At 39.3% G+C, this 26,642-nt stretch overlaps 1 protein-coding gene and 1 long non-coding RNA gene across 2 annotated transcripts in view; both read left to right on the top strand.

The window, feature by feature from the left end:
* RSF1 (remodeling and spacing factor 1) overlaps window positions 1-26,642 on the top strand; it is a 157,999-nt gene that overhangs the window by 37,915 nt on the left and 93,442 nt on the right. Inside the window, exon 2 of the mRNA XM_015115269.3 lies at window positions 12,756-12,847. Coding sequence (XP_014970755.3) covers window positions 12,756-12,847 — 92 coding nt within the window. The remainder of the gene's footprint in view (window positions 1-12,755; window positions 12,848-26,642) is intronic.
* On the top strand, window positions 14,036-15,675 carry LOC144334408 (uncharacterized). Its single transcript, XR_013404208.1, has 2 exons — window positions 14,036-14,229; window positions 14,545-15,675. It is a non-coding gene; the product is annotated as an uncharacterized LOC144334408 (long non-coding RNA).

Raw genomic sequence — 26,642 nt, 5'->3', positions numbered from 1 at the left:
ACAGTGTCACATGTTCCCAAATTAAGACAAAGACTGAAGAGTCCATTTAGTCCTGGGCAACGTAGTGAGACTCACTTCTGCTAAAAATTGTTAAAAATTAGCTGGGCATGGGGGTGTGCCTGTAGTCCAAGCTACTTGGTAGGCTGAGGTAGGAGGATCACTTGAGTGCAACAGTTTGCAAATAACTTTTTTCAGAAAGAGAGAAGAGGGAGCATATGTTAGAGGGGACTTTATCATACTCTTAACATGGTAATAGTTGATTTAAAAAAAACAGTTTCCACATGTTTGATAACCTTATATTATTGTTGTTTGAGACCAACAGCAGTGTAAAAGATTTGTTCAATGTCACATATAAATGAAAATACTTATTTTTATGTTTTATGATTTTTCAAGGGACCCAGCCTTAGTAAAACACTGCTAGGAACATTGTTTTTCTCTAAAGCCTGAAGGTATTTTTCACCCTCCCCTTCCCCCTCCCCTTCTCCTTCCCCTCCCCGCCTCTCTTTCCCCCCCTCCCCTTCCCCTCCTCTTCCTGAGACAAGATCTCCCTATGTTGCCTAGGCTACTCTCAAACTCCTGGTCTCAAGCGATCCTTATGCCTCAGCCTGCTGGGATTACAGGCATGAGCCACCATGCGTGAAGTTTAAGATACTATTTGTCTTATTTTCTGTTAGGTTAGATTTTATACACATAAGAACTAGGTATTGAGATAATGATGCTTGTTTGCCAACAATGAAGAGTAGTAAGGATGTTAATTTTTCAATACAATTGAATAATTTTGTTTGCTTGTTTGTTCTTTTGTTTGTTTGTTTTTGAGACAGGGTCTTGCTCTGTTGCCCAGACTGGTCTTGAACTCCTGGGTTTATGCAATCCTCCTGCCTCAGTCTCTCAAGTAGCTAGGATTACAGGTGTGTGCCACCTCACCCAGCACAACTCAGTACTTTTGGTGGAACTCTTTTAAAAATGTCATTAAGATCTCAGCTTTCCTGAACCTTTAGAAGGAAATATTACTTTATTTATTTATTTAGAGATGGAGTTTCGCTCTTGTTGCCCAGGCTGGAGTGCAATGATGCGATATCGGCTCACCACAACCTCCACCTCCCAGGTTCAAGCGATTCTCCTTCCTCAGCCTCCCAAGTAGCTGGGACTACAGGTGCCTACCACCATGCCTGGCTAATTTCTTGTATTTTTAGTAGAGACAGGGTTTCACCATGTTGACCAGGCTAGTCTCGAACTCCTGACCTCAAGTGATCTACCTGCTGCGGCCTCCCAAAGTGCTGGGATTACAGGCGTGAGCCACCGCGCCTGGTGGGGATTACTAATTTTGAAAATGTGGTAATAATGATTCGTTATTTTAAAATAATTATGGTTAATATCATAATGGTATTATGATTATTTTCAAAGAGATAATAATGGTATTATGGCAATTTTATCTTTTAGAGATGCACACTGAAGTATTTATGGATGAAATAATGATATCTAGAATTTGCTTTTCTTCCATTGGAGAAGAAAAAACGTCTCATTCATTTATTTATAATCGTTTAAGTGAGGTGATGAGGTCATCACCTAGTACTAGTCTGTCCTTGTGTTTTTTTCTAAATGGTTTAGTGTCACCATTTTGCTGGGTAGAAGTTTTTCTGGCTGTAGTTCAAGAAGTTCAGTGTGGAATGAGTGGTTTAATAATCTATATAGGATTGCCAGAAACACATTCATTGTTATCTTTAATTACCAGTTTGCAAATGTTCACATAGAGAAAACGGTTCCTTTAGAAGTCTTCAGACTTCTAAACCTGTTTTTTATTGCTTGTGTTTGCTGATGTTCCATTTGATTTTACTTAAAAATCACCAGCATTTTATTCAGATACTCTAGTTTGCTTATTGATCATTTTTAGCAGTTGGCTGGCTTGCCCCTGAATAAGGTGTCAGAATTTTTCTTTAAGTAAGACATGATCACCATCTGCTGGTGAATAATGATAACTTTGGCTTGGGTATTGCTTTATGATATATAAAGTGCATTCATATACATTTTCTAATTTATTGAAATAACTAGAAACTATAATGAGCTCATTTCATTCTGCTTTATGATAAAATGTCAGGAAATTATAAGATGACATAGTATGCTACCATCTAGGTACCTCTGCTTGTCAAATGAATGTTAACTGAAAAAAAGATATGAGCTGATCACTAATTAGCAAGGAGTAAAGACAGAATATAAATTTCACCAAGAAATGGAGTTCTTGTAAGTTTATAGTTCTGTAGAATTGTCTATAAAAGAAACATCTACTGATTTTGTAACACCTAAAATTATGGTTTTGAATCATAAAGGAATCTTTTAATATGCTGTTGAAGGTATTTTCCCCGTTTTTGTTTGTTTGTTTTTAATGGTACAGTGTCTCACTTTGGCACCTAGGCTGAAGCGCAGTTGGTGCAATCATAGCTCACTATAGCCTTGAAGTCCTCGGCTCAAGCAGTCCTCCTCCCTCAGCATCCCAAGTAGCTAAGGACTACAAGCACGTGTTAGCATGCCCGGCGTCTTTTTTGAGGGGTGTAGGGGAGCTGCGCACAGTGACTCACACCTGTTAATCCCAGCGCTTCGGGAGGCTGAGCCCGGAGGATAACTTGAGCCCAGGAGATCAAGACCAGCCTGGGCTATAGTAAGGAAACCTGAACTCTACAGAAAAATTTAAAAATTAGCCAGGCATGGTGGGACATGCTTATGGTCCCAGTTACATGAGAAAGCTGATCTGCCAGGTGTGAGCCACTGCAGCACCTGGCCTGGGAACTCTCTTTTCTTTCTTTCTTTATTTTATTTTGTTATTTATTTACTATTATTATTATTATTATTATTTTGAGACAGAGTCTCGCTCTATGGCCAGGCTGGAGTGCAGTGGCGCGATCTCAGCTCACTGCAACCTCCACCTCCCGGGTTCAAGCGATTTTCCTGCCTCAGCCTCCCGAGTAGCTGGGACTACAGGTGCACACCACCATGACCGGCTAATTTTTGTATTTTTTAGTAGAGACCGGGTTTCACCATATTGGCCAGGCTAGTCTCGACCTCCTGACCTCGCGATCTGCCCGCTGCAGCCTCCCAAAGTGCTGGGATTACAGGCGTGAGCCACCGTGCCCAGCCTGGAACTCTCTTTTCTAGCTGTCTGCAGAAATATTTTACTTTGCTTACTCCCCTCTCCCTGTTGCTTTCCTTCTCTTTTTATTTTCTTGTCCCTGTTCCAGTTCATCAAATAGTTGAGTGTCTACCATTAAGTAGGAACTGTGCTTGGTGCTGGGAATACAGTGATGAAAAAGGCAGGTGGATGTGCTCATGGAGCTTACATCTAAGGATGAGAGAAAAGGAAGAGGAGATAGAAGATAGATCATTAGGACTTGAGACTTAAAGATAATTAGGACTATATGAAGTTAAAGAGCTTACCTTTATTTTCTTTCTCTTTTCCTTTCCTGGTTTTACTTAGTTCATGTGTTCTGTATTTTTTGTTGTTGTTGTCGATATTACACTGATAAGAACCGATATTACACTTGATCTTAGCCAGAAATCTAAGTATTTGTTTTCTCTTAATTATCAGCATTTGGGATAAATTTAAGACACTTTTTTAGCTAGTGTACCTGCCTTTTCTGCTTTAAATATTAAAATTACAAGATAATTTTACCTATTGTAGTAAACATTATTGATAAAATTAGTTTTTGAGGGGTAACTGGGCGGTTTAAAGTTTTGTGTGGGTTTCAGTGGGATAGAGCCACTTTGTAGGTTGGGCATTGTCTATGATAGCATATTACATTTTGAGCAACAACACTTGCTTTTGAATTTTTAAAAAATATTACACCACTGAAGAGAAAAGTGTAGTTTAATTTTAAATTAATTTTTCTCTAGCAAGAGACATTAAATATAAAGGAATAAGATTTTGACAGGTAAGGTTAAGTAAGATTTAGAGGACCAGATTTAGATTTTTTTCCTCTAAGAACGAGTGTTTGCCCCCATTGAGCATATATACTTTAGCAGACTCTGCTTTTTGCATTTAAAATTTTCCAAAATCAGTTTGGAAGTAGAATGGCTGCTTCAAAATTTGACTGTAAGAATAGATTGGGAAATAGTGTGATGGTTGTGCAATGCTGGGCATGTAATTGGTGCCACTGATTGTACACTAAAAAAATGATTAAAATAGCAAATTTCATAGTAAATATATTTTACCACTGTTAAATAAATAAGGTAATATACTAAAAGCCATTGGATGGTACACTTTAAGTGGATGAGTTGTATGGTGTGTGCATTCCATCTCAATAGTGCTGTTTTTTAAGAAAGGGAGAATGGATTGGAAGGAGTATTAATAATTTTTCTGTTTCCACAGTAACTGTTTGACAGGGTTATGTTTTAGAAATGGATAATGCCTCAAGGTGCATAGACAGGAACAACCGAATATCAAAAACCAGATACGAAGCTGTGCAGAAAGAGTGGTTTGATTCATAAGTTAGGTCTTGTGAACTATTTCTTCATCCATTTGATACTTGGAGAAACATCGGAAAGAGCCCTGGAATAGAAGGCTAGAAGTCTGGGTTCTTCCTGGCCTTTTTTTTTTTTTTTTCCATCTTGGGCAAGTCTTGTCACATCTCAGGTCTAAGTTTTCCAGTCTGTCAAAGAGTGTCAATTAGATCATTGCTTCCAGTTCCAAAATTCTAAGATGGTATTATCACCTGTTGCCTTGTTATAAGGCAAATAAATAAATACCTCAATACCTAGACATAGACATTGAATATTAGAGCTGGAGGACTTTATATCATCTTGTGTAATTCCTTCAATTATGAACGACAAATTCAATGTTTGCACCCCCTCTCCTGACTTTCTAGTGCTTTTGTAATATACATATAACGTAGTTTTTAGTAATGTCATAGTTGTTATATTAAGTGCAGGTTTTTAAATGATATGTGACCTTTGAAATGATGAAGAGTATGAGAAACTGGCCAAGCATGGTAGCTTACAGGTGTAATCCCAGCACTTTGGGAGGCCGAGATGGGCAGATCGCTTGAGCCCAGGAGTTTGAGACCAGCCTGGCCAACATAGTGGGACCCTGTCTGTACAAAAAAAAAAATACAAAAACTAGCCGTGTATGGTGGTGCCTGCTTACAATCTCAACTACTCAGGAGGCTGAGGTAGAAGGATCAGTTGAGTCCAGGAGATCGAGGCTGCAGTGAGCCAGGATTGTGCCACTGCAATCCAGCCTGAGTGACAGAGTAAGACCCTGTCTCAAAAAAAAAAAAAAAAAAAGTGTCAGAAACAAAATGTGGTACAAATACATTTATTTGACTTGATTATTAAATGTCTGTGTGTACATATTGCCTTTCTGAAATATGAGTGTGATTAAACTAAAAGTCATGATTTCTGCTTTTCAGAATGAATAAACTAATAGGGATCATCGTACAGGACACATAAAGCAGTCACTTATTTGGATTAAGATTGGCAAAGGTGCTTCTTAGAAAATGTTTTAAAATCTTAGAAAAGTTGTAAATTTTTGCAGTTTTCCTTCAGGGTACTTTCCTACATCTCTGCGCCACAGCCTTAGTCCAAGCCATCATTATCCGGTCTGAAGTATTGCGATGTCTTCCTAATTAGTCATATTTATACCCTCTCCAATTTGTTCCTCACAGTGCAGCCAAGTAATCTTTCTATCCTATGGACATTTTTAAATTATGAAAAATATGAAATATATAAAAGTAGTAAGTTTTATAATGTACTTTCATGTGCCCGTCACTCAGCATTAGTACAGTTTTGTTTCTTCAGTAACTCCATCTACCCCTGCTTCCTGCCCCCTGTCAAACAGACCCTGGATTTAAGAGAGTGATCTTTTAAGAACTTAAATCATGACACTTTCCTGCATTCCTCCTGTGGGTTCTCATTACCCTTAGAATAAAATCTAAACTTTTTACATAGCTCAAAGACGTGGCCTTTGTTCCCTTCTCTAGCAGCATCTTGTATCCTTTTCTTTTTCTAGCCACATTGGAAGAAGCTGTTGGCCTCCTCAGGACTTTTACACCTGCATTCCTTTTTCCTGGCATGCTCCCTTCTTCCTTGGCTTGGTTGGCTGTTTCTTATCTTTATGGTGTCATCTTTATTAAAGAGGCATTTCCTGATGGTTTTAACTGTGTGTCATATGTTTCCCTTTCAGTCGCAAAAATGTTAACAAGTGGTGCATCTAGGTAAAGAGTGTACTAGTCTTTGAACTTTTCACTAGATTGAAATTACTGGGGAAAGAAATTAGTTTGGGGAAAAAATCCCTCCTTCCCCCTTAAGTACTGTCACATCACTCTTTTTAAATTTGTTTTGACTCTTTCTGTCCCTTTCCTTCTTCCCCCCAACTCCTCTCTATGATCATTAAATTGAGTTAGAAAGAATAGAAAGAGGGAAATGGGGTCATCTGATTGGAGCTGGAGACATCGGTACTGAAAGCCATTGCCTCAAGTACCACAAATTCCCTCTACCAGGATGGTGGTTGTAAGTATAAGCAAAGAGTATCCCTTTAAAGACTGACTGCTGTGTGGGTTATTCACTTCATTTTATAGAGGCCGTGCCTCTCTTTAAGGAATTCTTCTTCAGGAAAGGTGGTTTCACAGGGTGCTGCAGTTTTACAGGGTTTCATTTCTCTTAATACTGTTCTTCTTTCTGAATTGCTGGTCTGATCACCACCTCAAGCCATGCTGATATTTGTAGTATGCTGATGACTTTCTTTGTAGCAGATAAAATTTTCTAGTTTTTGGTTCTGAAATAATCTGAGCCATGTTTGGTGTGTTTATGTATATGGGAACAACAGTATGATTCTCAATAGAACTCAGAAATCTAAACTGGAGCAGCAGATACCCCTTGGTTTATCTGCCTGTATAACAGTTATTCTCAGATTTATTTTTTCCTGCAATGGTAATGAGGTGAGCTTATACTTAGCTGGAATCTCTGTACTATACTTCTGTTTTGTTTTGTTTTGTTTTTTGAGACGGAGTCTGACTCTGTCACCCAGGCTGGAGTGCAGCGGCACAATCTGGGCTTACTGTAACCTCCGCCTCCCAGGTTCAAGCAATTCTCAGCCTCCCGAGTAGCTGGGACTACAGGTGCACGCCACCACACCGGGTAATTTTTTGTATTTTTAGTAGAGACGCGGTTTCACCATGTTAGCCAGGATGGTCTCAATCTGCTGACCTCGTGATCTGCCCACCTCGGCCTCCCAAAGGCTGGGATTACAGGTGTGAGCCACTGCAACCCAGCCTTTCTGTACTATACCTTTTTAGATGATCGTCTAAGTTACAGTTCATAGTCTTGAGCTGTTTCTTTGCTTTTCAGAAAACTAGGATGATTAAGTGAACTCTTCGAAGATAAGGTATATGAATACATGACAGTGATTTCGAGGATCAAGTGGCCTGTAGGATCAGTCTCATTATTCTAAAACTATGCTCCCCCAACAGAGTTTCTAAAAACTAGGCAGTAAGTAAAAGCTTATTGTAAGCTTGTCTTTGAATCACTGTATCCGAAATCAGTGTTTTTTATCAATGGCCTAAAGTCAACTGTTTTCATAACTGTATTTCTGCTTATAAGCTTAAACTAAATTTAAGTAGAAGACTTTATTGAAGAATGATAAGAATTATGTCTTTAGCCATTATGACGTGCTGTACATTTCTACCATTCAAAAAAGTAAAATTATAAGTAACACAATAGAATTGCAGGAGCGGTGACATTTTTAAGACATGGTGCTAGAAAGATGCTTAGAAAAATGTCAAAATATACAACATCTTCGAGTAATTGGATCAGTAATGTAATCTGGGATTCTACCACTTTTCTGCTACTTCATACCTACATCATATTGACAACCCTTTGTGAATTCACGTAGCCCCTAACTGTTTCTTTCTCCTTCAGAATCTTTCACCTCCTGAGGCCCTGTGAAAGAAGAGGGTTTGTTAAAAGTTACTTTATGAAATTTATCATGTGAAAAGGTAGAGGAATTTCAGTTTAATTGGGACAAATACTACTGTTTTTTGGATTGATGGAAAGTAGTTAATAAGTAAATCTTTGGAAGGAAGTTCATAATTATCTTCTGGAAATGAAACTATTTTAGAAATCTTACAGGCGATAAATGAATTTAGAGCTTGTCAGTGTTTCAGAAAAGGATCGTGTATTTAAAAAATATGATTGATGGCTGGGCGCAGTGGCTCACACCTGTAATCCCAGCATTTTGGGAGGCCAAAGTGTGGTGGCACGTGCCTGTAGTCCCAGCTACTTGGGAGGCTGAGGCAGGAGAATCATTTGAACCCAGGAGGTGGAGGTTGTAGTGAGCTGAGATCGCACCACTGCACTCCAGCCTGGGCAACGGAGCGAGACTCCATCTCAAAAAATGTATATATATGATTGATACTTTACAGCTGTCCAAAGCCATAGCAACTTACTACGTGTTTATTAAAATTTAAGATAATTAAAAATAAATAAAATTAATAATTGAATTCTTTAGTTTTATTAGCCACATTTCAACTTCTCGACACATGTGGCTAATGGCTACTGCACTGAAAAGTGCAGATACAGAACATTTCAATAATCCTGGAGCAATCTATTGAATAGACAGTGCCGTTTTAAAGCATAAAAAGTATGGTGGTTTTAATGTTTAATAAACTATAATGTTGATTGGTTTTCCTGTAGCCTGTTTCTTATCAATTGACAGATTATACTAGTGCGCTTAAAGATTATCAGCGTATCAGTTCATTCATTCAATTGGTATGTTTAGTGGGTTATAAATTTTAATTTTAAGCATACTAGGTCTACACTATGCAGTACTATCCAGTACAGTAGCCTCTAGCCACATGTGGCTCTTGAGGACTTGAAATATAGCTAGTTTGAATTGAGATGTGCTGTCAGTGTGAAATGCACAGTGTATTTTAAATAGTCCGAAAAGTAAAATCTTTTGCTCAGTACAAAAGAAAGTAATACTTTAAAAATAGTGATTGGCTGGGCGCAGTGGCTCACACCTGTAATCTCAGCACTTTGGGAGGCCGAGGTAGCAGATCATGAGGTCAGGAGTTCGAGAACAACCTGACCAACATGGTGAAACCCCGTCTCTACTGAAAATACAAAAATTAGCCAGGCGTGGTGGCGCATGCCTGTAATCCCAGCTATTCAGGAGGTTGAGGCAGAAGAATCGCTTGAACCTGGGAGGCAGAGGTTGCAGTGAGCCAAGATCACACCACTGCACTCCAGCCTGGGTGACAGAGCAAGACTCCGTCTCAAAAAAAAAAAAAAAAAGTTGATTATATGTTGACATAACTTTGGATAATAGGGCATTAAATAAAATATATTATTAAAATTAATTTTAATCTCTTTTTACTTTTTATAATATTTTACTAGAAAATTTGAAATTATATGACTCATCTTACATTTCTGTTGCATAGTGCTGACTGTAGAAGAGCCAGTACTCTAATAAATCAAGTAATATATAATCTATTTGTACATGCCTAAATCAACAATGAGTAGATTTGTAAAGTGGGCTGAAAACATGTTTATTCACTTTTATTTTTGTCTTGTAGTGGCTTTTAAAAAATAATACCAATAGTATCAAAATCTTTCATGATTCTATGTAGCATAGAACACTGGTGGGGGACGTGCGTAAAACACTGGTGCAAAGGTTTTAGCCAACTGCTAAATGAGTGACACAGACAGTATGAATACAGTGGGCATTCCAGGGACAAAGAGGTGGCTGGTACTAGAAATCTCTCACAGAGACTTTTGGGACTTGTATTGCCTAGACATTGAAAGATAAATATGATTCAAGTGGGCAGAAAACAATAAATAACTCTTTAATAAAGCCCACATAGGTAATGGGCTGAGTATGTTTAGTGGACCATTAACTGGCAAAATGATTCAAATCGAGGATATTAGTGCAGGAAGTAAGAGAGAAGGATTGCAGTTAGGATGAGACTGAATATTGGGGCTCTGAGGCTAGGGTAAGAAATCTGGCTGGGTTTATGTAGGTATTTAGGAGCCATAAAAAATACTTACCAACTGGGAAGTAATATGAAAGCAGTCTTTTTGGAAAATTGGTTTGATTGCAGGAGACTGTCCATAGCTGTTTTTCTGACACGAGAAGGTATAGTAATGTCCTAGGGAAAGAAGGAAATAGGAGGCAAGTTTAAGATGTATAGGAAGGGAGAACCCTCAAGACTTCTGTGTTTGGGGAAAAGGAGAAATTGAAGAAGGTAACCTTGGTTTTAAAACACAACAGAAATAAACGTGTTTTATATTTATACAATGCTATACAGTTTCAAAATTCTGTGAGGTAACCAACACAGCCTTTTTTAATGGAGAAATTGAGCTTCATTGTTTAAAGGACTCGACCAGAACCATTGTCTCCTTATATAGGTGGGGCAGCTGAGAATCCAGCCCAGATCTTTTATCACTGCACAACCAGTCAATCACTAAGTTTTAATAATTTTGTTTCCTAAACATTTCTCAGATCTGTCCACTTCTCTCTGTACCACCTCTACCTTAGTTTAGGCTACTCCTATCTTCTGGATTGAGGTTTTCCTGAATTTATATCTAGCTTCGGCCCTGTACCCCACCTCCTAAAACAAAAAAGCAAATAAAAACTTATTTTATTAATATTTAAAAATCTGTCTTCCTCCAATTCAGTCATTAAGGTCTTCTAAAATGCAGCAGACTTTCCTGCTTAAACTTTTACATAAAATCTAAACTTCTGAGCCCGGCCTCATTAGGCTGTAACTATCTATGTCCATTCCTCCAGTTCCATGTTCTTTTTGGGTTTTTAGCTATTTGCATCTGTTATTTTTGTGCAAGCAATGCCCTTTCCCTCCTTTTCTCCATTCCACCCTTAACCCCATACTTCACATCTTAGTAGATTTGTCTGTTTACTTGTTGTGAATGCTCCCCACTCCCACCCCCAACCCACCACTCTACCTGCTATGAAGATTCACTCAAGTAGGCTCATTAAGGAGAGAGGGACTGTTTCTTTCTTACTAATAGTTCACCCATTGAAATTAGTTGAATGGGTGAATGTTTTTATATTTCAAAGTGTTTCAAATTTAGAAGGAACTTTAGTAGGGAAGGAAAGAATGACTGAAAAATATTAGGTCATCATTTCCCAACCTGTCCCTCAGAGTGTTTGTATCCTACAAGATGGTGGATCAAATATGTTAGAGAATGCTGCAGATTGTGTACCTATTTTGGATATTCGCAATGCACAAAGGGCGTATGATAAAGACAACAGTCCTGTGGTTTAAAAAAAAAGAAAAACTTTTTTGTTTTTTGATCCAACATTTTGCCAATATATTTGAGTATGGGATCTTCTTAGGTAGTATACTGTAATTTCTCTAAGGTTACTAGTGGTATTTGGGATTTGAGAAATGGTCATTTTTGACCTGGTGCAGTGGCTCATGCCTGTAATCCCAGCATTTCGGGAGGCCAAGGCGGGCAGATCACCTGAGATCAAGAGTTCCAGACAAGCCTGGCCAACATGGTGAAACCCCGTCTCTACTAAAAATACAAAAACTAGCCAGGAGTAGTGGTGGGCACCTATAATTCCAGCTACTTGGGAGGTTGAGACAGGAGAATCGCTTGAACCCAGGAGGCGGAGATTGCAGTGAGCCAAGATTGTGCCACTGTACTCCAGCCTGGGCAAAAAGAGTGAGATACCGTTTCAAAATAAAAAAGAGAAATGCTTCTTTTGACAGCCATATGTGTCCCTCTGGTCTAATTAATATAATTAAATACAATCAGACCATGCCTAAATAATATTTAGAGGACCTCTGATTGTTTACAGTCAAAGCAGAGAATCTGAGGGAAGATAACAGCAGTCCTCAAATATTTGAAGGTTCCAACAGAAGAGGGATTAAAAGTACTGTCTTTGAGACTAGAGAGTAAGAGCCAGAATTAGGAGAGGAAGTTGTCATAGGGCAGATTTTGAGAGTAAGGGTAGCTTTCTAGTAATTAGAACTATCCAGAAAACAGAACTAAGTGCTATGCAAGGTAAGTCATTTTTTTGTCCATGAAACTTGTCAAGCAAAGATTCCTAGAAAGGCTACAGAGAAGTTTAACACATCAGACAAGGGATAGATTGGAAGAGTTTTCCAAAGCAGTTTGGAAACCGTTAGTTTAATTTCTGACATATCTATCAACTTGGAATTCATATTTCTTGATTGCTTTCAATTCTATGAGTGTATGTCTTTGAAATCTCAGCAGGGGAACCAAATATTTGTTATTGCAGATAAACAGAATACAAACTTTAGTTGTATAGTTAAGTGCTTTTACTTGATGGTATTTTTTTTAACAAACTATTTTTTTAAGAGCGATTTTAGGTTCACAGAAAAATTAAGCAGCAAGTGTGGAGAGTTCCCATATATCCCTGTCCCCACACACGTACAGTTTCTCTACTGTTGACTCCCACAATAGTGGTACATTTCTTATAACTGATGAATCTACATTGACATATAATTATCACCAAAGTTCATAGTTTATATTAGGTTTTACTCTTATTTGATGGTGTTTTGAAAGAAAATGTGAATATTCCTGCTTATCTTTAAGAAAATGGTTTTTGGTCATTTCTTGCTGTAGTTTAGGCTTTTTTGATTCATAGGTCTAAAAGTTAGCTAGTATCAACACTGTCTGTTTTGAGAAAGTATCCAGGGTTGGGGAAGGTTATTTTTTTTATAATCTTAAATGTTTACAAATGTTTTATTTTGTTGGCTAACAATATTTTTTTTTCTTTTAAGTACCAAAAGAATTGGTGGAGCTCCATTTGAAGCTGATGAGGAAGATTGGCAAATCTGTTACTGCAGACAGATGGGAAAAATATTTGATCAAGGTAACTAGTATTCGTAAATTTCCTGCTCTATTACTGAAATACTACTGTAGCATAAATTGATATGTTTTATAATACACATAATTTTTAATTAGTTTACTAAAAGTAAGACTATGGCTCCAAAATCCACGTGACTACAAGTATATGATTCTCTTCTTTTCCTACTGCTTAGTAATAATATATCTCTTTTGTGCCTAACACTGTGCTCAGGACTTTTCATGTCTTTTCTCGTTTAATTCTTACAATCACCCTGATCACATCAAATAAGAAACTGATAAGGCTCAGGGATGTTGTCATTTAGTTCACATAGTATGCATAGACTTATTTAGTGATTCCCCTAGCCTCTATTATATAGAACAGGGGTCCCCAACCTCTGGGCCACAGACCAATAGTGGTCCTCCCCATTTCTCTCCTTACCATCTGAGCTCTGCTTCCTGTGAGATCAGCTGCAGCATAGATTCTCGTAGGAGTGCGAACCCTATTGTGAACTGTGCATGCGAAGGATCTAGGTTGTGCATTCCTTATGAGAATCTACTGCCTGATGATCTGTCACTATTTCCCATCACTTCCAGATGGGGACCATCTAGTTGATTCAAATGTAATGTATTTGAATCATCCCAAAACCATCTCCCTCCCACACACCACCCCCAGTCTGTGGAAAAATTATCTTCCGCAAAACTGGTCCCTGGTGCCAAAAAGGTTGAGGACCACTGATGCAGAAACGTGCCATCTTTTTTGTTCCTCAGCATTTTTGCATATATGGTATCTTCTGCCTGGAATACCTTCCCATCAGTTTGTTTTCCTAGCGAACTTATTTGTCCTTTAGGTCTCAGCTCAAGTAGTACTGTCTCCTTGAGTCCTTCTATCAGGAAGATGTTCCTTCATGGATTTGTTTAACCCTGTTTTACAAACTGTCATATGGTTTTATATTGAATGTTCATTATGTACCAGGTGATGTTTAGGGCTTTCTTTGCATTATCTCAACTTTAAAATACTGATTATCCTCATTTTACTCACAAGGAAATTGATTTTGAGAAACTAAATACAGTAACTTGACTGGTCTCACATTGCTAAAAATGACAGAGCCAGCATTCAAATCCAGGACTTGGTGAATCCAGTGCTTTAAAATATCACTGATGAAATGTTCCTCACATTTGTCTTTCTTGTATATTGTAAGTTTCTTGAAGGCTTCTTTTAATCTTTTTTTTTTTTTTTTTTAAGACATCGTCTCACTCTGTCACCCAGGCTAGAGTGCAGTGGCACTGTCTCGGCTCACTGCAACCTCCGCCTCCCGGGTTCAAGCAATTCTCCTGCCTCACCCTCCTGAGTAGCTGGGACTACAGGCGTGTGCCACCACGCCTGTCTAGTTTTTTTTGGTATTATTAGTAGAGTCAGGGTTGCACCATATTGGCCAGGCTGGTCTCGAGCCCCTGACCTCGTGATCCGCCCACCTTGGCCTCCCAAAGTGCTGGGATTACAGGTGTAAGCCACCATCCCGGCGGCTTCTTTTAATCATTTTTTTTTTTTTTTTTTTTTGAGATGGAGTTTCGCTCTTTTTGCCCAGGCTGGAGTGCAATGGTGCGATCTCGGCTCACCGCAACCTCCGCCTCCCGGGTTCAGGTGATTCCCCTGCCTCAGCCTCCCGAGTAGCGGGGATTACAGGCATGCGCCACCATGCCTGGCTAATTTTGTATTTTTAGTAGAGACGGGGTTTCTCCATGTTGGTCAGGCTGGTCTTGAACTCCCGACCTCAGGTGATCCACCTGCCTCGGCCTCCCAAAGTGCTGGGATTACAGACGTGAGCCAACGCGCCCGGCCTCTTTTAATCTTTTATGCATCAGTATTAGATGGGTCAATTAATCACTGAGACAATTTTAGTTTTCTTTCCCTTGACTGCCAGTAAGCTTAACTTTGTTATATTTATTTCTTAGTTATAATCATTAGCTAGTTTTCTGATGGAATTTTTACCTTCCATTACATGGCTCTTATGGCTGTCTCATCTTTCTCCTTGTGGCATCATTGTACATATGTGTTACTGAAAGCTGTTTCTTTTCCTTTTGAAGTAAATGGAATATAATTAATATAAAAATCTGTTTAAATCCAGAGCAAGTATCTGGCATCTGCTAGGCCTTGTTGCTTTGCTCATAGCAGACATTACCAACCTAAGCCTTTCCTGCTAAGCCTAGACTTAGCAGACTACATTATTATACAAATCAGTCAGCATTGGCATGTATTTGTCAACTCCTGTTAGTAATTCCCGAAGACAGCTGAACTAAGACCTATAGAATGAGCAGAAATTTTATTAAGAAATAACCAGTAGCTTAGCCCTACTGTAATACAAAGTACCTAGAGAAAATGACAGTGAGTGGAGGCCTAACAATCATGTGTTCAGGAGGTTACTGTGATAATCCAACTGAGCAATAAGGAGACCTGAATTAGGGTTTTGGCACTAGGGATGGAAAGGAGGGGGTGGATGTAAGAGCTATTTGGAAGGTAAAATCAACAACTTTTGATAATTGATAGAGAGAGAGTGGTGTCTAGGAACTGAGCTTAACCAAGGGCATTCATTTGTTATTGTGCTGTATCTTGCGTTTGCTAACATACATTCATCCGTAGTAGACAGGAACTCAAAAATCTAGGCAGATGACTTTTTACTTTTACAGTGCAATTACCCTTCTAAAAATAAAGAAACCCAGCCAGGCACAGTGACTCACATGTATAATCCTAGCACTTTGGGAGGCTGAGGCAGGTAGATTGCTTAAGCTCAGGAATTCAAGACCAGCCTGGGCAACATGGCAAAACCCCGTCTCTACAAAAAAAAAAAAAAGAAAGAAAGAAAATAATACAAAAAATAGCTGGATGTGGTGGTGCAAGTCTGTAGTCCCAGCTGTGCAAGAGGCTGAGGTGTAAGGATTGCTTCAGCTAGCCCAGGAGGTCGAGGCTGCAGTGAGCCAAGATTGTGCCACTGCACTCCAACCTGGGCAACAGAGTGAGGCCCTGTCTCAAAAAAAAAAAAAAAAAAAATCATTGAATGGAAATTTAAACTAGCAGTTCTGCTAGGACCTGTTAACTCTTGCTTAGTTGGATGGGCCTTGGCCTTATTCTTCACATTCCTTTTACTTGGCAAGTCATAAAGAAATTTCTCTGCCAGTGAACCCTTACGCTTCCCTTATGCTTCCATGAAATTCCCCTGTTTTCTGTGATTGTTAATGATTGATTGATGAGCAATTTCAGACACCTTGACCATGGATAATGAATACCAGTATGCTAAATAACAATTTGCCTTCACATGCCTTCTCAAGTTTAGTACCCGCACCTCTGCTTCCTTCTGCCCTGCCTCTTTCCTGAAGACAACCATGTGAAGACCTTTAAAACTAGTGGGATAACCGATTTTTCATAAGTTATCCCTTAAAAGAAATCGCACTTGATTTCTTTTAGCCTCAGAATAATTTCTAAGTAAATAGGAGTTGTTTTTAAAAAAAATACTATAACATCAAATATAGTAAGTGTTTCAAAGAAATGTTAAAAAATGAAAGCAAATATGTGTCTTAGAATACACAGAAAGTATTTTGGGGGGCTCAATACTTGAAAGATGATGTCATTAAGTAGAAAATAACCTAATGTGGCCAGGCATGGTGGCTCACGCCTGTAATCCCAGCACTTTGGGAGGCCAAGGCAGGTGTATCACAAGGTTAGGAGATTGAGACCATCCTGGCCAACATGATGAAACCCCGTCTCTACTAAAAATACAAAAAATTAGCTGGGCATGGTGGTGCACACCTGTAATCCCAGCTACTCAGGAGGCTGAGGCAGGAGAATCGCTTGAACCGAGGAGACGGAGGTTGCAGTGAGCCAAGATCACAGCCCTGCACTCCACTCTGGTGACAGAGTGAGACTCCGTTTCAAAAAAAAAAAGAAAAGAAAAAAGAAAGAAAGAAAATAACCTAATGTGTATTTTCTGGGGTGTTTTTCTACCCCTCAACAGGAAATGACCATATTCATTTGTACCTTGAAAGTAAAGTACCTAGTATTAGGTTTAGAAATCCCTTGAAAATGAATACATTTGGCAATAGATGCCCTTGATCTAAACAGCAATTTCAGAAAGACCCATTGTCATCTATTAGCAAATCATAAAGGCCACTTTTTGTCATTTGTTAATTTGGTTATATTTTGACAAGAACTGGATGTTCCTTTACTGTTGTATTTCTCAAAAGTAAATTAAGATTAATACTCTTAATTTTTATTTGCATTGTTAGTATTTTGTGTTTTTATTTTTTGAGATGTAATTCACGTAACATAAAATTCACCATTTTAAAGTGTACAGTTCATTGGTTTTTAGTGTATTTACTATGTTGTGCAAACATAGCCACTAATTCCAAAACTTCTCTAAGAAAGAAGTTTTGTATCTATTATCAATCAGTAAGAAGCCTTGTATCTATTATCAATCAGTATCAATCACATCCCCACCTTTTCCCCTGTATCCATCTGTATGGATTTGCCTACTGTGGACATTTCTTATAAATGGAATCATAAAATATGTGGTCTTTCGTGTTTTCTTTCACTTAGTATAATGATTTCCAGGTTTATGTACATTGTATCATGTATCATATTATTCCTTTTTATTGCCAAATACTAATCCATTATATGGATAATAGCATCTTTTATGTATCCGTCATCAGTTGAGGGACATTTGCTTGTTTCCTACTTTGTTGTCTATTAGGAATAATGCTGCCATAGACATTTGTGTACAAGTTTTTCTGTGAACATGTATTTTCATTTCTCTCCTGTATATAACTAGGAGTAGAATTGTTGGGTCATATGGTAATTCTGTGTTTAACTTTTTAAGGAACTGCCAAACTGTTTTCCATAGCGGCTGTACCATAGCAATTTATATTGTACTGATAGCAATTTATGAGGTTTCCAGTTTCTTTGTAACTTTTTAATAATAATGATAATAGATAATATTTGACAGCTTATTATAAACTCAGTGCTATGCTTGCTTTGGTTTTTTTTTTACATGCATCACCATTTAATTCTCACCACAATCTGGACCATAGAATGGTAAATTACTCCCAAGGTCACATAGACACCAGATGGTAAAGCAAGGATTGAACACGGGTTTGTCTGATAGCAGAGCATGAATGCTTAATGCTTTATATATTGCAAAGGATTTTCTTTTTCTTTTTTTTCTTTTTGAGACGGAGTCTTGCTTTTTCACCAGGCTGGAGTGAGTGCAGTGGCTCAATCTTGGCTCACTGCAACCTCTGCCTCCCGGATTTAAGCAATTCTGCTGCCTCAGCCTCCTGAGTAGTTGGGATTACAGGCACACGCCACCACGCCCAGCTAATTTTTGTATTTTTAGTAGAGAGACGGGGTTTCACCATGTTGGCTAGGATGGTCAGGCGTGAGCCACTGCGCCCTGCCTTAGCATCTTCATATAACTTTGTAAAAGTTATATGAAGCATTTAACTTTGTAAAATGTTCCTTAGAGAATACCATTTACTCTGTGCTAATGTATGAGCAACCAGGATTTATTCTCATAACTGAATTGCAGGTGGTAGTGCAGAAAGGACATTGGATTTGTATTGGGGAAAACATTTACCTGAACAATGCTAATTACTAGGTGTATAAGTTCTTTCATGAAGGTATAGTCTCTGCATAGTGTCTTTCAAATAGTTGGAACCCAGCAAATATTCTTTAAATATTAATAATAAATTACCAAAGCAACAGGAGAGTAATTTTAGAGAAGTTTTCTTCTCTTCTGTGGCTGGCATTCCTTTGGAAATTGGTGTGAACTTGGGTCAAATTATTTATACTTGTGGATGTAGAAATGTTAGGTTGCATTTTCTCTAGTTTTCTACTGAACTGCTATGTGACTTCAGATGGTCCAATGAATGTTTTGTAATGTTTTGTAATACTAAAATGCCTAAATATTTTTCCCACAGAGACGCATTCACTAAATACTTTAATATCTGGGAAACCTCCTGTGGCAAGAGTGCTCTTGAATTTTTTTTCAAGTGTGCAAGATTTGTTTTAGTTATAAAATATCAATTATATACTGTTCCAGCTGAGTGTGGTGGCTCATGCCTGTAATCCCAGCACTTTGGGAGGCCAAGCCAGGCAGATCACCAGAGATCGGGAGTTCAAGACCAGCCTGGCCAACATGGTGAAACCCTGTCTCTACTAAAAATACAGAAATTAGCTGGGCGTGGTGGCGGGTGCCTGTAATCCCAGCTACTCAGGAGGGTGAGGCAGGAGAATCACTTGAACCCGGGAGGCAGAGGTTGCAGTGAGCTGAGATCGCACCACTGCACTCCAGCCTGGGTGACAAAGTGAGACTCCATCTCAAAAAAATAGAAAAGGTACTGTTCCTTCATAGTCACAGAACTTGCTTAGTAAAGAATGCCTGTAAGTATAATGTCAGTGTGTTTTGAAAGAAGTTACATAAAAATAGCATTTTAAAGTTGTTTATCGTTGCTTTCACTAAGCAGATAAATGTGGAAGTGAAAAAAAGTCTTTTCTTAAAATTTCATGACTATAAAAAGTTTTAGGAATTCATTGTAAAGTATTACTATATTAATGACATACTTTTCTTGATTTTCGACTGAGCTGAATATGATGGAAGAATGCAGTATATAAGATTTATTGAGTTTTTATTGTGGTATTTTTATTTGTATTTTGTTTATGTATTTATTTTAGAGATAGGGTTTCACTCTTGTCACCCACGGTGGAGTGCAGTGGTATAATCATAGCTCACTATAATCTCTAATTGCTGGGCTCAAGTGATTCTCCTGCCCCAGGCACTTGAGTAGCTAGGACCACAGGCAAGTGCCACAATGCCAAGCTAATATTTTTTATTTTTTGTAGAGATAGCATCTCGCCACGTTTGCCCAGTGTGGTCTCAAACTCCTGGGCTCAAGTGATCCTCCTGCCTTGGCCTCCCAAAGTGTTGGGATTACAGATGTGAGCCACTGCACCTGGTTGGTGGTATTTTTAAAATATCTTTTGACTGTTGCCTATAGTATAAAATACTTTTTTGTTGAACTATGACAACTTGCAAAATACAATGGATACACTATTTCATATCTTATAGAAAAATTAACTGAAAATGGATCAACAACCTAAATATAAGGGCTAAATCTATGAAACTCTTAGAAAAAAATAAAGGGAAATCTTCATGACCTTGGATCTGGCAATGGATTCTTATATAGAAAACCGGAAGACTGAGCAACAACATAAAAAATAGATTAGTTAGACTTTGTCAAATTTTAAAACATTTGTACATCAAAGAACATTATGAAGAAAGTGAAAAGACAGCCTACAGAATGGAAGAAATTATATTGCAAATTGCACATATTGCAAATCATATAACTGATAAGCATTTAATGTTTGAGATACATATAAGGAGCTCCTAAAACTCAACAACATAAAGACAACCCAATTGGCAAAATTTTGAATAGACATTTCTTCAAAGAAGATACACAAAGATCAAAAAACACATGAGAAGAAGTTCATCATTTGTCCTTAGGGATATATGATTCAAAACTGTAAGATACCACTTTACACCTAACAGGATGGCTATTTTTTTTTTTTTTTAAGTAAGTGTGGTGATTTTGTGGAGAAATTAGAACTCTCCTAAATTCCTTGTGAGAATGTAATATGGTACAGCTGCTATGGAAAGGAGTTTGGCAGTTCCTCATAAAGCTCATCAGAATTGCCATATGACCTAGCAATTCCACTCCTACATATATAATTACTCCAAAGCAGGGACTCAAACAGATCTTTGTATGCCAATGTTTATTGCAGCATTATTCACTGTAGCCAGAAGGTAGAAACAACCTGTGTTCCTCAACAGATGGATGGATATTGCATTGAAAAGAAATTTTATGTATAATGTAAAAGAAAGATGAATTGGACTTTTTTCAGAAATCTTGTGGTTTTGCTGGACATCCACTTAAAAATGGAATCTGTGAAAGTTCTTTTGTGAGTGGTAAAACCATATAAACTTGTTACTGCTTTTAAGATATATGCACAATCTGAATCTATCTTCCTTTTTTTTTTTTTTTTTTTTAAAGACTGGATCTCCCTCTGTTGCCCAGTCTCGAGTGCAGTGGCGCAATCACAGCTCACTGCAGCCTTGATCCCCTGGGCTCAGTGATCCTTCCACTTACTTCAGCTTCCCCAGTAGCTGGAACTACAGACTCACGCTACCACACCTGGCTAATTTTTAAATTTTTTTTATTTTAGAGACAGTGTCTCACTATGTTGCCCAGGCTGATCTTGAACTCCTGAGCTCAAGTGATCTCCCAGCCTCCCAGAGTGCTGGGATTACAAGCATGAGTCACCACGCTCAGCCTAAATCTGACTTCTCTTGAATATCCTCTGCCACAGTATAGCTCAAGCTTCATTACCATTCCTTTGAATTATTACAACAGGCTTTAGTTGTTCTCTTGACATCAGAATCTGTGTTCCTATTTGTCCTGCAGTGCCAACAGGACTATTTTTTTTTTTTCTGAGACAGAGTTTCGCTCTGTCACCAGGTTGGGGTACAGTGGCACAGTCTTGGCTCACTGCAACCTCCACTTCCCGGGTTCAAGTGATTCTCCTGCCTCAGCCTCCCAAGTAGCTGGGATTACAGGCATGCGCCACCTTGCCCAGCCAATTTTTGTATTTTTAGTAGAGATGGGGTTTCACCATGTTGGCCAGGATGGTCTCGATATCCTAACCTCGTGATCCACCCGCCTTGGCCTCCCAAAGTGCTGGGATTACAGGTGTGAGCCACCGCGCTTGGCCCCAGGACTATTTCCTATTAGTACCTCCATAGCCTCGTTGGGTCTCCATATTTACTAGGCATGACCCACTTTCATAGACCTGCTCACTGTCTTCCTTCATGGTCTTGTCTCTGTCCATTGCCAATCCCAAAAACGTTTATGCCAGGGCTCTATGCTAGCCTTTATGCTAGAGCTCTAGCATAAAGAACTGTGTTCAACTCCACCTTGACAGAACATGCCATAATCATTCACATCTCCCCTTAAAAAAAAAAAAAACATTTTTTTTCTTTCTGAAATGAGCTGTACCTCCTTATTCATTTAAACCTCAATCATCCTTCTGGTCCTAGCACAGATGTTACCACCTGAAGAAAAGTTTCCTTGGTCTCCCTTCATCTCTTGGCTTGAGTTAGTGTTTCCTCTCTGTTTTCATAGTACTTTATACCTATGTCAGTTACTCACTTTGTAGATAACTCACTGACTACTTCTCCCCTGATAATTGTTTGTTTACGAATTGTCTCTTCCTCTCTGGATTCTGAAATTCTTGGAGCAGAGACTTTTAATCCATCTTTGCCCTTCCAGTATTTAAAACGGGGTATGTCTCATAGCACTGTTCCGTAAATGCTTCAGTCCTCCAGAATGATTATTGCAATTCCTGTTTCTCTCATTCTTTGAGTAAAGTACATATCCACTTTGCCCTACTTTCCTCCTGAGGTTAACATTACTTTCAATCTAAGGGTTGTTAGAGAATTTTATCATGTTACTATTTTCTTTTCAGTGTAGCATTTTCACTGCTTGATATTTTCTTACTAGTTTACCCATTTTAGTGCCTCCATGATGACAAGTTGTCTTCTTCACCAAGGTATCCAAGCGTTTGACTAGTTCCGGCCATATAGTCTGCACATAGTAAATGTTTGTGGAATTATTGAAAAGGTTGTTATGAGAATTTACTGAGTTAATATTTTAAAGTATTTAGAATAGTATTTGGCACATAGTAAATATGCAAAAAATGTTATTATTCTAGTAAAATTTGAAAAGTTTCTTTTTGTTTTGTTTTGTTTTGTTTTGAGACAGAGTTTTGCTCTTGTTGTCCAAGCTGGAGTGCAGTGGTGGGATCTCAGCTTACTGCAACCTCTGCCTCCTGGATTGAAGCGACTCTCCTGCCTCAGCCTCCCTAGTAGCTGGGGATTACAGGCATGTGCCACCACCCCCGGCTAATTTTGTATTTTTAGCAGAGACAGGATTTCTCTGTGTTGGTCAGGCTGCTCTCAAACCCCCAACCTCAGGTGATCTGCCCACTTCGCACTCCCAAAGTGCTGGGATTACAGGCGTGAGCCACCACGCCTGGCCTGAAAAGTTTCTTTAGGATGTGTTGTGTTACCTAAAGAAATTATTGCTAGTTAAGATAATTTTTTAAAATTAAGATAAAAACAGTACCTTTGTGTGTCTTTCGAATGCTCATCAGGTTTGTTTTGTACTTGCTCTGTCTCAAACTTAGTCAAGGGATATGAATGTGAGTAAGATGCAGCTCTTCACTTCCCAGAGCTCAGCTATTAAATTCTTCTTCACACCTGTAATCCTAGCACTTTGGGAGGCCAAGGCAGACAGATCACGAGGTCAGGAGTCCAAGACCAGCCTGGCCAATATGGTGAAACCCCGTCTCTACTAAAAATACAAAAATTAGCCGGGTGTGGTGGCACGTACCTGTAGTCCCAGTTACTTGGGAGGCTGAGGCAGAATAATTGCTTGAACCTGGGGGGCAGAGGTTGCAGTGAGCTGAGATCACACCACGGCACTCCAGCCTGGGCAATAGAGCAAGACTCCGTCTCAAAAAAAAAAAAAATCTTGATTCAGATTTGAAAGGTTTGAGTAAAGACAGTGTGACCTAGTCAGAAGATCTCTGAATGACTTTCAGCAACACACTTTTTAGATGTCTGATACATACCATCATCTTTATGTACAAACAAATCTCTTGTTAACTTCCTTCTCCCAGTTTTAATACCTTAGTTAAAAGCATTTTTCCTGTTTGTTCAAGCCAGGGAACCTTGATAAACCCAGGGGTTACCCTTGATTTTTCTTTCCACTTACCCTCCACATCTGTTCCATCAGCTGTCCTGATAATTCTACCTCCAAATCACAGCTTACTTCTCTCTGATCCCCACTACCCTCATAATGCATGCCACCATTGGCCTTCAGGTTGGTTTCTTAGTTTCCCCTTCTTGCCCCTCTGCAATCCATTTTCTACACAGCAGCCATGATTTCAAATGAAGCGTAATTCAGATCATACTATTTTCCCCTTATTTAAAATCCTTTAGTGGTATCCCATCATATTTGAAATAGAATCTTAATTCCTTACCCTGACCTACATAATTTGGCCTTTGGTTATCTATTTTGCCCTGCCTTTTGCCACTTGCCTCCTTAGTCTAGTTAATTTACACTGGTCTTTTTTCTTTTTTGAGACAGGGTCTCACTGTCTCACCCAGGCTGGAGTGCAGTGGCAAGATCTCGGGTCACTGCAACCTTGACTTCCTGGGCTCAAGCAATCCTCCCGCCTCAGCCTCCCTAGTAGCTAGGATTATAGGTGTGTGCTGCCATACCAGGCTGGGACTACACACCTGAGCCACCATGCCTGCTGATTTTGTTATTTTTAGTTTTTGTTTTTATGGGTTTTTGTTCTTGTTCTTGTTGTTGTTGTTGTTTGGCACAGAGTCTCACTGTTGCCTAGACTGGAATGCTGTGGTGTGATCTCAGCTCATTGCAACCACCATCTGCCTGGCTTCTGCCTCAGCCCCGCCCCGTCACCCCAACCCCACAACCTTAACTGGGACTACAAGCATGCACCACCATGCCTGGCTAATTCTTTTTCATTTTTTGTAGAGACAGGGTTTTGCCATGTTGCCCAGGTTGGTCTCAAACTCCTGGGCTCAAGCGATCCTCCTGCCTTGGTTTCTCAGTGTGCTGGGATTACAGGAGTGAATCACCACACACCAAGCCCTAATTTTTAAAAGTTTTGGTAGACACAGAGTCTCCCTACATTACCCAGGCTGGTCTCAAACTCCTGGGTTCAAGCGATGCTCCTACCTCGGCCTCCCAAAGTGCTGGGATTACAGGCATGAGTCACCTACTCCAGTCTCAAATGTCAACTTTTTAATGAGGTCTTCAGTAAGCGCCCAAAGTAGTACTCAAACTTTCTGTATCACATTACTGTTTTTTATTTTCAGCATATCATTTTTAGCGCTTGATATTTTCTTACTAGTTTTCCTGTTTGACTGCCTCATAGGATATAACCTCCATCATGATGGTAGAACCACCGAATGCCCTTTGTCCACGCAGAGCAGGGGAATTGCAATAGTGGAAGAGTTTTACCAAGATAGAACCAGCTAAAGGGAAGACCAGAGTCATAATTATTATTCAAATTAGTCTCCCCTAGCATTTGGGGGCTAGGGTTTTTCAAACACAGTTTAGGGGAAGGGGCGGGGTGGCTAGGCAATGGGTGCTTACTGCTTATTGGTTGGAGGTGCAAGAGAAATAGTCTTCCTGCATACTTGGTCGTTGCTGGGTGGGGCCACAGGTTGGCAGGTCCAGGTGGAGCCACTGGTCATTAGACATGCAACAAACCTGGAAAGACCTCTCGAAAGGCCAATCTTAGGTTGTACAATAGTGATGTTATCTGCAGGAATAATTGGAGAAGTTGCATGTCTTTTTACCTTCTGAATAATGGCTGGCAGTCCTTTACCTGTACCGGGGGAGTCCAGTCTTTTGGCTTCTCTGGGCCACATTGGAAGAAGAGGAGTTACCTTGGGGCACACGTAAAATACACTAACATGAATGATGGCTGATATGCTTTAAAAAAACACAAAAATTCTCATGTTTTAAAAAAGTTTACAAATTTGTATTGGGCCGCATTTAAAACCATCCTGGTATGGGCCACGCGTTGGACAAGTTTGCACAGCTTAGTTAGTTCAGGCTCCTCTGTCCTCCTAGCCTAGTGGTGTCTCATTAGCTTTACAAAGGCAGTTGAGTTTTAGGGAAGGGCCTTTGTCATTTAAATTGTAAACTAAATGTCTCCCCAAATTTAAGCCCAGGAATAATCAAGGGCAGATTAAAGGCAAGATGGGAGTTGGCTGATCAGACCTCCCCCATTGCCATAATGTTCTCACTAGTATAATTTTTGCAAAGGCGATTTTGTTACCAGAAAGAGGTCCCAATCCAGACCCCAAGAGAGAGTGTTCTTGGAGTTCACACAAGAAAGAATTCGAGGCAAATCCATAAGGTAAAATGAAAGCAAGTTTATTAAGAAAGTAAAGGAATAAAAGAATGGCTGCTCCATAGGCAGAGCAACCCTGAGGGCTGTTGCTTGCCGTTTTTATGGTTATTTCTTGATTATATGCTAAACAAGGGATGGATTATTCATGCCTCCCATTTTTGGACCATATAGGGTAACTTTCTGGTGTTGCCATCTCTTTTGTAGACTGTTTTGGTCCAGGGGGAGTGTAGCAGTGAGGACAAATAGGTCATTCTCATGGCCATCTTGTGATTTTGGGGGGTTTGGGGCGGCTTCTTTACTGTTTTATCAGCAAAGTCTTTATGACCTTTATCGTGTGCCGACCTCCTGTCTCATCCTGTGACTTAGAATGGTTTAACCTCCTGGGAATGCAGCCCAGTAGGTCTCAGTCTTATTTTACTCAGGTCCTATTCAACATGAAGCTGCTCTGGTTCAGATGCCTCTGACAGTTTGTGACCTCATCTGGGGTGACATCCAAGGTTTATTGTTTCACAGCCAGTGACATCAAGGACTCAGATACACAGAGAGTGAGGTTAAGAGTGGAAGTTTAATAGGCAAAAGAGAGAATAGCTCTCAGCCACAGAGAGGGGTCCCAGGAAAATGGGTTGCCAATCCACCGTGACATGCAGCAGGTTTTACAGATGAAATGGTGGGGAGGTGGTGTCTGATCTACAAAGGGCATGAAAAAACAGTTAAGAACATGTGTGCCATTCGCATAGGAGCGAATCTCTGGCATCCCCCACCT

Source organism: Macaca mulatta, chromosome 14 (genome assembly GCF_049350105.2).
Source record: "Macaca mulatta isolate MMU2019108-1 chromosome 14, T2T-MMU8v2.0, whole genome shotgun sequence".
Classification (NCBI taxonomy): Eukaryota; Metazoa; Chordata; class Mammalia; order Primates; family Cercopithecidae; genus Macaca; species Macaca mulatta.
This window is presented reverse-complemented; position numbering and strand designations above follow the sequence as displayed.